This window comes from Nelusetta ayraudi, unplaced genomic scaffold (assembly GCF_046127955.1).
Source record: "Nelusetta ayraudi isolate G7.1 ecotype Tasmania unplaced genomic scaffold, CSIRO-AGI_Nayr_v1 ptg000034l, whole genome shotgun sequence".
NCBI lineage: Eukaryota > Metazoa > Chordata > Actinopteri > Tetraodontiformes > Monacanthidae > Nelusetta > Nelusetta ayraudi.
The window spans coordinates 3972501-3983908 of record NW_027466084.1 but is presented as its reverse complement, the minus strand read 5'-3'; the positions used below and the strand labels follow the sequence as shown (position 1 = coordinate 3983908).

The following is an 11408-nucleotide window of genomic DNA, read 5'->3' as shown; positions in this document are numbered from 1 at the left end:
CTCAAAAAGCTGCAGTCAAGAGACAAATTATATGATGATTAAAAGGCAAGTTTATCAATCTGTATCCTTGACAAAGGAGGAAGAGCCGTAAAGCAGACATTAAAGCACATGTTTTCTACACATCACCCTGATATATTTTTGCTCCTATGAGGTGGGTCACCAAAACACTCCATCCATCTGCTCCTGCTCCGGCCCCTCCTCTGGCAAATTTCAGAACCCGCTCACTGTGGCCCACCGGTCAAAAACGTTTGCTCACCCTATCAGCTATCAGCATCTCACTTACCTGCTTACTTAGTGACGACACAAAGATCACAAACTCGGCAAAAGTTAAAAAAAAAAAAAAAAAAGAAAAAGAATCAATTACATCTGTCTCCAGCTGCCTTCCAAGGTTCAAATTCAATGTTTTGACCTAAAACTTATATATATATATATATTTTTTTTTTCAAACTAATATAATCGATAATTCTATTCAAATGACTCCTCTCTAATAAAACACCATTAAAAATATAATGTTAGTCAGAATAATATTGTCATTTCCATCAGGTTTAAAGCTACATAGATTATTAACAGTAGAGCAAATCAGATGACAAGGTTTTAAAACCTTAGAGCTAAGAGCACCTAGTTACATATCATTGAATAATACAAAGTTGAATTTTTTTTTTTTTGTCATCACAAATCTATTTTAATCATAAATTTGACAAATTTGTCAATTACATTTTAACACAAAAACCGTTTTGTCCAAAAAAAAACTATTTAAAACAAAGACCATGTTTTCCTTTTCTAAGCATAAGTTGCTCAGATTTTCAAAAGCTCAAAGGCACACACACACACACACACACACACACACACACACACACACACCCTATCACGCAACAGGACCAGTGCTAATAGGAAGAAGATGGACGGAGCCTCGGTGAGCTCACCCACAGGGAGAGGCTGCTGGTCCGCCACCAGCGGGCTGAGATCAGATAGAGCGCCCCCTACCCTACCTGAGGTCAAAGTCATGGCAACGTCTCCTGGAAAATTGGACATCTAACGCGTGGCATGTGTGTCGTTTTACGTGTTCTCTCCGAAATCCACACGTGTTTGCTGCAATGGGTGTTCATGGTGGAAAACCACACACGTACATATGTAGAGATAGATAGATAGATAGATAGATAGATAGACAGACAGACAGACAGACAGATAGATAGACAGATAGATAGATAGATAGATAGATAGACAGATAGATAGATAGATAGATAGATAGATAGATAGATAGATAGATAGATGTACATATAAATCTATGTTTTAACTTTTTCAATTATAGTTTAATCAACTAAAAATATTTTTCTAATTTTAGTACCTAGTTAAATTTGTCATTTCATTGTGTTTATTGCTTGGGCTTCTTTTCTTTTAGAGTTAAAGGTTTAGAAATTCCTGCAGTTTATGGATGCTCATTTTTGAAACACTTACAGAGCAGCTGCACGGCTGATGGTTCGTTTTAATGGGATTTTTTTTTTTGCCCCCCCGACAAATGAAACGTGTGTGCGCGTGAGAGAGGGAGAGAGAGAGAGAGAGCACTCGAAGCAACAGTCAGGGCGGAAACAGCTCTGCGCTGTTCAGGGGAAATGTGTGTCAGCGTGTTTATTTTCCCTGGGTTTGGTTCTCTGTTGCAGCCCCTGATGATTCACCTTGACAGAAAAACACTGTGATGTCCGCGTCTCGCTGGACACGCCTTCACTCTGCCCGGGGACAGCGGGGCCCTTGGAATTTTTTATTTTTTTTTCCAGTAAAGCGCCTTGGGAGTCACAGTCCTGTTAGTGTGTGTTTGCTCAGAATGTTGGCCTCGTTGTTGTTGTTGTTGCTGTTCGTGCTTCTTCTCTTTTGCAACAGACACACCCATGGGGTCTTGGCCTCTACAACATTTTGCATCTAATTTTTACGGTGAACGCTGCAAATGTGCCACAAACGCAGAAACGCGTTGCAAGAGAGGAAAGCTGCAAATTCCCCGAAGCGAAATGGAAGTGCACGTGGCCACTCGAGGGGACTGAGCCGAGGGATTGACCAGCCCTGCGGGATCGGCCCCTCTTTAAACCGCGGGAACGATGAAGTTCTCTGAGGTGGAAGAGGAGGAAGAAGTTGAATAAAAGGATACATTTCTCCTTTAGCAAACAGTATAGGAAAATAAGCCATCTACGTGAAAACTTTAGCAACAACTCAAACTCAAGTACCGTTATCAGTGGTGCTAACGTTAGCCACGGCAACGAGTTCCCGCTCGACCCAAGGGTTGTGGTTGTAAGAGAGACGGTGGGGCAGACGAGCCCGGTACAGAGAGGACACGGGGAGGTGGCGTGGCTTCACGCAGCAAATGTTGGCAGAGACTTTGTTTTTTGTTTTTTGGGGCACATCTCATCCATCCCGTGCAAAGCACAGGCTCTCTCAGGCCTTATCTGCCATGTGTATCCACTAAGGGGGGTGTTAATATTTGGACAGGTGCTCTCTCTCTCTCTCTCTCTCTCTCTCTCTCTCTCTCTCTCTCTCTCTCTCTCTCTCTCTCTCTCTCCTGAGCGCTGATGTCAAGGCCTCCGGTATTATTCTGTCTCAGTGCAGCTCGGTGAAGGGTTCTGCCCATCATCAGGATGTGGAACTGTATACTGCAGTCTATACAGTGTGTAATCCCGAACAATAAAAAAAACAAAAAAAACTGTTTAGCACCAATTTTACTTCACTTCTAAAAAAAAAACCTCCTCCTTCTTCTTTTTTCTTCTTTTTCCTCTTTGTGTCGGACAACTGTGGAGGCCACATCTGGAGGACAGATGTGGTCCCGGCGTTGAGCCTCGCACCGTAGCTTTGTCCCACTCTCTCCTCCTAGCATCCCTCGCCCTCTCTCCCTCTTTGGGAAACATGAGAGCGCGGTCTCTCTCACTCTCTCGTGCTCTCTCCCTCCCACTCTGACCGGACCACCCACATTCGGAAACGCCTTTTGCTTTTTTTGCTCTCCCCCTCTGCCCCCAGCACCTCCAGGCACAGCCGCCGGCAGTTTAACTTTACAGAGGCAGAGGAGAGGCGGAGCGGGGGGATAGTTTAGCTTGTTAGCTTGTTTGAGTACAGTATCAATGACCTCGGTCTCAGAGCTGCGCGCTGCCGCAGGGCTGGATGTGTGACATAAATATTGCGGAGCCAAGAACTGCACAACTGAAGTGTCATCTCAGAAAAGGACATAATATTACTTATGTTTATCAAAGGGGTCGGGGACACAGACATTTGAGGGAAATATTAATTTTAAACATCAGATTTTACTCTCTCGGTACAGCGTTGATAAACTCAGCGCGAAGATTATCAGACTCCAAGTATTAGGCAATGTCTCCATCTAGTGGCCAAAGTTCGGTACTTTTTTTTTCTCAAACTTTCACAAAACGTGTATCATATCTCATGTGAGTGATCACTTATTTCTTCACGGTGAATGGCAAATGCACTGCACTGACACAGTGCATTCCTGCACCTTCAAAGAGCTTTAGGAGGACCTCACATTCACGCTGCCATGCAAGCTGCTGCCAGGCAAGCTGCTGCCAGGCCCATCAGGAGCAACTTAGAGTTCAGTGTCTTGCGCAAGGCGGCACGTGGTGGTTAGGCTCGATTCAGGGCCTGGGGCCTTTCTGTGTGGAGTTTGCATGGTCTCCCTGTGTCTGCTGGGTTCTCTCCGGGTTCTCCAGCTTCCTCTCACAGTCCAAAGACATGCATGTGAGGTCAATTGGAAACTCTAAGTTGTCTGTAGGTGTGTATGTGAGTGTGACTGGTTGTTTGTCTTTGTTTGTCTCTATGTGGCCCTGCGATGAGCTGGCGACTTGTCCAGGGTGTCACCCTGCCTTCGCCCTACGACAGCTGGGTGAGGCTCCAGCAGACCCCAGGGACCCTGAGCTCAGGTGGGTATTGAAAATGGATGGATGGATGGATGGATGGATGGATGGATGGGCAACCCACTCTGCTCCTCAGCTGAGGCCACGACCGCCCAGTGGAAGAACATAATTCCTTTCCAAGTTACAACTGAGAGGAAAGGGGGGGGGAAAAGGAAGAAAGAAAGAGTACACAGAAAATAAGGACTGAATGTTAAATTTGTTGCAACCGTACACAAAGCTCTGAGTGATTACCGTTTTAGTCAGCTTATAGATAGGAATAAGTAATTCCTATAGGAATAAGTAGTAGTAGTACTTAAAAGTGAAAGTGAAAAGCAAGACTAATATGAGAATTAAAAGCACTTTTACTCGCTGATTGCAGGAACGTTGAGTGTACAGACATTGGTTTCCGCAAGATTATTACAACCATCACATCTTCAGTGACAAGAGTTGGTCAAAACAGTCCAAGCATTTCTGTACATGGAATACATTTCTGTATAAAGAATATATAACAGTTAGAGAACAGTTAATACTCTCCAGACTCGCAACTTCTGACTTCCGAGGATAAAAAAAAATAAAAATAATACTTTCTGACTTTTTCTTCATCGTCATTAACGGTCAACAGCTCAACTCAAGCAACACACAGCAAAAGCAACTGCATGTTCATGCAGCTCTTAAATTATTAACGCTCAACAAGCGGCAGCAACCAACCCCATCAGAGAATATCAAGAAATGGGTGAACGTTGACCCTTGTTTACAGCGTTAAGTACACACATTTCAACTTTACGAGTGCAGCACAATATCACAACAATGTATTCTCAGGCACATTAGTCCACATCGTCATAGCCCAGTATAAGGTCACACTTTGAGAGTGTGTCCAAAATGCTACAATGGTTTTTATTTAACCAGAGAAGGCATTTGGGGTTCATAGATCTTATGGGAGCATAGAGGACATTAAATAAAACCAGTGTATTTATACTTGAATTGTATGAATACTTGAAAATTAGAATTATTTAATAAATTTATTTTAACAAAAAAAATATTACACACTCACACATGTTTGGCATATTTGCAGACATTGTGCAATATCAACCCAGTAACCCACAGAGGGCGTCTGTTGTTTCCTCATCAGCATGTTTTATAAAGGAATAAAGGGAAAACAGATCCTGAATCAGCATGTGACTCTGTCCACCGTCACCAGTGTTTCAATGTGGAAGCCTAGTTGTGCCATAAAGTGCTTACAGTGGACTGAATTCATTCGTGAGACAGACAATATACAGCATATATGCGGCGCTTCTTTCAAAGCAAGCAGCGTATTGTGTCTGACTTGCGCTAGCAACTAATCCGTTTACAAAATCATAGTAATAAAGAGAGCTACTAACACTAAGGGGCTGTGGACACGAACGTGGGTATTTTTTTTTTTATTTTTTTTTTAAACGTGTGTTTCTCTGCACGGTTTTGGCCTTTCATCCACACCTAACCACGCTTGTAGGCTCCTGAAGCCGGAGTCTTTTGTAACCCGTACTGGGTTACAAAAGACTCCGGCTTCAGAGTTCAGAGTGAACTTTTTCTAGAACTCCAGTGGCAGCAGTGAGTCATGTGTGGCCAGGAAGACCGAGGAAAACTGCAATAATCTCTTGTCTGCATTGTTAAATGTCACAGTGTGCGACGGTAAAACGGTGAGGCGTCTCTGCCTAGTCGGAGACGAGTGAACGTGACCAGCTGACGGAGTTGCCGTTATGGAGCGGATAGCCAAAACGCCGCTAGCGCTATTTAGCAACTTATCAGCGCCTAGTGTGTTGCCGTGCTTTGACTGACACGACTCGCAAAACACATTTTGGTGATTTTTTTGTTGATTTTGTACTCTTGTGTGACAGTCAGCAGTAATTCCAGTTTGCTGTCTGACCTGCTTCGGTTCGCCATTGGGTTTTTTTTTCACATTATAAATTTTTTCCAGCCTTGTGATTGGCTACAGTGGTCTCCCTGTTAGACGAGATATTGCGTGGTTTGCCCAATTTGGAATCAATAAAGTACACCCATCTATCCATCTATCCATCTATCTATCGCCACCTACTGCTTTGGCATGTGCATTACATTGTTTGAGGCAAATTTTGCGGGACAGGAGTTTGTTTTGTAGCCAGAGGTCAAAAAAGTTCAGTTTCAAAAATACTCGTGTTCATGTGGACAAGGCCCCAATTTTTTCAATAGAGTCGTATTCATTTTTTTAAACAGGACGCAGACAGTGGTGCTCAGGGAGTGGAGGAGAATCAATACTTTTTGGCTGTTTCAGCTGTGACGCTAGCGAGCTCAGCGGCCTAGCTAGCGAGCTGAGGCCAGCGAAACGACTTTTTCTCGACTGGATTTCCTCACTGTTTTTTCTCCGCCTTCCTCCTCTTCACCTCGGTGGCCACTGAGCCTATGGTGGCCCCCAGCACGCCCCCCACTGGGCCCCCGACAAACAGGCCGAGCAGCGCCCCCAGCAGGGCCTCCCTCCTCACCAGGCAGGGCAGCTGGCCCAGCCAGGCCGCCAGCGCCCCCCAGCAGGTCCACAGGAAGGACGGGGGAGGGGCGGTGGCGGGCGGTGGCGGGGGTGAGGGCAGGAGGGCGTCCAGGTCCAGGTCCAGGTCCAGGTCCAGGTCCAGGTCGTCCACGCTGAGCTCCGCCTCCTCGCGGACGGCGTCCAGGTCTCCTCCTCCTCCCCGCTGTGTGATGATCTCCTGCTGCCTCTCCCTCACCTTCTGCTCGACCTGCTGGTACAGCGGGCAGGTCAGGTGACCCTGGCGGCCCTCCTCCGCCTCCCCCTCCTCCGCCACCGCCTCCTCCACCATCTCCAGCAGCTCGCGGATCCCTGCACGGCCCTTCTCCCCCTCTCCTCCCGCCACCAGGGGGCGGTAGCGGTGGCCGCACCTGTCCACCATCTCCCGCAGGTCCTTGCGCCAGGTGAGCAGGTAGTCCTCCAGCGTCTCGTCCTCGTCCAGCTCCTCCGTCTGGGCGAAGAGCAGAGCTGTGCGTGTCACCGCCGCCGGGCCCAACAGGTGGGCCAGCACGTCCAGTGCCGCCGGCTCGCCGTCGGCCGGCCGGTTGACAGGGACGACCAGCAGGAAGGCGTGAGGTCCAGGGCTGGACAGAGCCATGAAGGACCCGATGAGTCTCCTCCGTTCCTTTGGGTCGCAGCTGGAGCTGAACCAGGCGGGGCTGGAGATCACCACCACCTGTAGAGGCAGAGAGGTGGGAGGAGCAGTGACTCAAGGAGCTGCTCCAGGTTTCTTCCAACTGGGCCACTGTCGCCCCCTGCTGCTCTGGAGGGTTCAGTTGGTTTTCTCCTGATTGTACAAATCTCTTTTAGATGCCTTTGGATGTGATTTAGCGCTCTCCGAATAAAAGTTGGTTGATTATTTGATTAATTCATTCTGGTTTTTGCGTTTGTTACTGTGTGATGGCGCCTTTACAAACAGCATTGGGGAGTAACATGTTACACGTAACGTCGTTAGGTTACTGAATTAAAAAGTAAAGATAACTGTAGTCATTGTATTTAATTTCTTTAGGCAGAATATTCAAAATCTACCCAGAAGGCCATGGGTGTGGGGATTTAAGCGCACAACCTGCAATGCGACAGTCACATTACTAACCATCACATCACTCGGCAAACAGACTTTTGAGAAGCCCAAATGCCGTCCATCAGTCTGAATCAGTTTGCTATTTACCTCTTCAGACAATTTCAAATGCCCAGGAAGTTCAATCAGAATAATACACATCAACGTTTGCGTTCTCATTTTTAGTTACTTTATTTGTTCCTTGGCTCCCAGCCTTTTCTTGTGTAACGAAGTCCTCTTGTTCACCTCTAATGACTTTTAGTGTGTTCTTTTCTTCTGAATGAGATTTTTTTGTACAGACCACTTCACTCTCTCTGGGCTGCTCCCCAAAATGCTGTGTGCGGTCTTTGTTTCTGTTTTCAGGTGTCCAACCAAACCAGCTGTTCGTGGCCAATTGAGTTAGTGGAAAATGCTGCGTTCCCATAGACCAGGGGTGTCAAACTCATTTTGGTTCACGGGCCACATAGAGGAAAATCTATTCCCAAGCGGGCCGGAGCGGTAAAATCCTGGTATGGTAATAATATCGTAAAAATAACAACTTCCAGTTGTTTTCTTTGTTTTACTTTGTTCGTGTTCTTTGAGCGCTCTGCACTCTGCATCAGCGTTGCCAGCTCCTCAGTAAGGAAAGTCGCTATTGGCTGTCCTGAAAGTTGCTGGAAGTCGCCAAATGATGTCATCATCTTATTTGCATAATTGACAATTTGCGCTTGATTGCAACGTAGTGACACCAGGAAAAGTCGCTAGATTTGTCGCTAGTCGCTTGTGACAAAAAAAAGTCGCTATGGGAGAATAGCGACTTTTTGGGGGGAGAAAGTCGCCAAGTTGGCAACACTGCTCTGCATCAACTTTGTCTGTTTCGACAGAGACATTTAGGGGGAATTGAGGGTAGCCAAGAAGAGACGTTCTGGGGCAATGAGGGTAGCCAATAGGAGACGTTCTGGGGCAATGAGGGTAGCCAATAGGAGACGTGAGTGGCTGTACTTCTGCCGATTTGCTCAGCCCCAATATTGAGTTTGTTTGCGAAGCAGAAACGATATTGCGACACCAAGTGGACACATTTAGAACAGCACTCTCTTTCATTGAGAAACTGCAGTTTCTATATTTTTCAAAATCATCTGACGGGCCGGAAAAAAAGTTTGCGGGCCTGATCCGGCCCGCGGGCCGTATGTTTGACACCCCTGCCATAGAGCAACCTGTTATGTTATGTTATTGTTCGGACAGGGAAAGTCGGTGGGTGCTTGAACGCACGTCAAACAAAAAGCCTCCTCGCGTTGCTCCATTTCTTTCGCTTTTATTTCAAGTTCAAATAAATCCGTACAAAAAAATGACGGGACTTCCAAGTCAAGATTGGCTCCAGAAAGTGACGAAAAATTAGATCCACTCAACGAAAAAGGTGCCTTAAGTTGCGTGGTCAAAACGCTTTTTCTCCCACACCTGTCCAACATTACCCTGACTGTCGCTCCACCCCCAGTGACATACTTACATAGTCCACACCGATGCAAAGAACCTCTATAACCAAGTTAGCAAATAAATAATAATAAAATAAGCTAAATGATATAATATGACTAGTGTGCATTAAGAAAGTTTTAAATTTAAATACTTAAATGGCTACAACAGTTATGTTATGTTATGTTATGTTATGTTATGTTATGTTATGAATCCCTAATGTCAATGCTAGACGCTCATTCCCACAATCCCCTCCCATCCATAATATTCTATAAGCAGAAAACGCTTTATTCCATGTAGTCCATTTGACAGGCTGTCAGTTACAGTTAGTAAACAGTTATTTGTCAACTTGATGACAGCATCACGCTTGAAACCGAAAGAAATGAAGGGGGGAAAAAAACCCTGAATATTCTTCAGGTGAACAGATTACTGCAGTCGCTGCATGTTTCATTTAATGTAATTCAATTGCATTTCTCCCTCCTACCTTCCTGCCTGCCATCTCTGCGGTGTGCTTGCAGCACTCTGCGCCCTGGGGAAGATCCTCCAGGCCCAGGATGGTGCTGACGGCCGACGTCCTCCCGGGTGTCCGGCCCAGTACCACCACCCTCGTCTCTGCTCAGCCGCAGAAAAAGGGGGGAAGAAGCAGACGGCAGGATTGCAACTGGGCCCAGTACTGTTTGAATAACTTGGAATACCTGCGTGCTGTTGAAGCGTATATATTAGTTGTGTCCGTGACGTCACGCTACGGACACGTTAGACAGTTATCAAGAATGTTTTTATTCCGCTCTACCCTCCGTGGTTGTCGAAGCTTACAGTATATTAGGCTATTCAGTGGTAACTGCCTTGGCACGACACCGGCGGCTACTGAATATATTCGATCATTTGACCGGCTACTTGAAAGCGTTCCTTGTGGTTAACACTTTATGTATCTTCCAATGAGCAAGTTGCGCACAATGGGCCAGCGCCCTGTTGTGCATGCGTCCTCATAGTGAGGCGCAGTCACCCGAGAGAACTGCGCAGGTTCCCCATCTCGTGGTTCAAACTCTTTCACAGACACGGAGACCTGGATGAAGAGAACAATTGCCCCAGCCCTACCTTGCTGTGAAGCGGATGACATGTCTCCAATACCGCACGACTGTACTCAATATCGAAACGGGCACTTCCTCGTTCCAGCGGGCTGACTCAGCCCTGCCGCCGCCGCCGCCGCCTCCACTGCCCCTTCTGGGGGAAGTTCAGCCAAGTGAGCCGAGGGGAAACCAGCTCCACCTGCTGGTGGCGGCGAGCCGTGAAGCCGATAAGATTATTGTCTGTTGGCCTAATGGCACGCTGGACGCAGTGTAATCATCATCATCATCATCATCATCATCATCATCATCCTTAATTAAACACAAACAATACAAACACAGATATAAATCTGTTTAAAAAAGGAAGAGGAAGGGGATATGCTGTATTTACGGGGATAGTTATATGGTGTGTTTTTGTACATATGTATTTACTGTATATGTATATCTGCGTAGTATATGCATATACCTTATACTTATATCATGTTATGTGTTATATTATATTTATAAGGATATGTAGTATGTTTTTATTTCATAATTATAAGTATATAAGGATATTATGGAGCGTATATATGTTATATATCTATATGGGTGCTTATGTATTTGGATGGATATCTGTGTAGCAATATTTGGCAATATTTTTCCCACAAACTAAAGAATCGGTACAAAGGGGTTGGAAATGACTTCCTATTCCTTTTTCGATGTGCGGTGTTTATGTTTTTGCTTATTCTTTATTTTTGTTATTTGCATTATTATTATTTTTTTTTATGTTGTTTCTTCTTTTGTATGTGCAGTTACACATTTTACTTTATACAAGTTTGAAATAAATTCAATACTTAAAAAACAATCGAGTCTTCGCCTTGCGACCTGCTCTGATGAGAGCAGGCCTTCGCTGAGGCTCAGTCCCAAATTAATTAATTCATAAATATCCTGAATAGCAAAATTTCGCAGAAAACACGCAAGACTTCCAGATCAAAGCAAACACTGGCAAGTAAAATATGCATTCTTTTTCAATTTATCTGGACTGGAAAGACATTAGAGCATTTTAGCAAAATTGTGATTAGTCTTGCTCAATCCCCCTGAACTCAGGGCTTAGCTGCTATTAGCTGTCATTTATTCAGGTGATTCCTGCAAAACATAAAAACACTGAAGATAAAAAAAAAAAAATCTTCTTTTCATTGTGTTTGCTCCATTTAAGACTGAAATCTTTTAATGACAAATGTGTACATCAAGATTTCCCAAGTTTACGTTTTAAAAATGTACAGTGCAGTCAGCCAAAAAAATTAAAAATATAAAATATACAAAACGGCCATGACAGTGTTTTCTTATGTAGTAAAGGAAAAGCTAAGCAGAGAAAATGTGTAATGACAAAGATTAGCACAGGTTAAAAAAAGAAAAAAGGTTTGTGTTCCCAAACGTTTCAGTATAAAAAA

General features: G+C 44.9%; 2 protein-coding genes across 3 annotated transcripts in view; both read right to left on the bottom strand.

Annotated features, from left to right (window-relative positions):
• Positions 1-4470: 4470 nt before the first annotated feature.
• On the bottom strand, positions 4471-10137 carry LOC142892435 (GTPase IMAP family member 9). Its single transcript, XM_076032620.1, has 3 exons — positions 10010-10137; positions 9399-9526; positions 4471-7087 (listed from the first exon to the last, which is right to left on the bottom strand). Exons 1-3 carry the CDS (start codon positions 10029-10031, stop codon positions 6242-6244), a joined length of 996 nt encoding a protein of 331 aa, XP_075888735.1. The 5' UTR covers positions 10032-10137; the 3' UTR covers positions 4471-6241.
• Positions 10138-11337: 1200 nt separating this feature from the next.
• The window catches only part of hmgxb4a (HMG box domain containing 4a), a 7075-nt gene continuing 7004 nt past the window's right edge, over positions 11338-11408 (bottom strand). For both annotated transcript variants that reach the window (XM_076032558.1, XM_076032559.1), the window contains exon 13: positions 11338-11408. This exon is cut by the window's right edge and continues 400 nt beyond it. The gene's annotated coding sequence lies outside the window, so the exon portion shown is untranslated.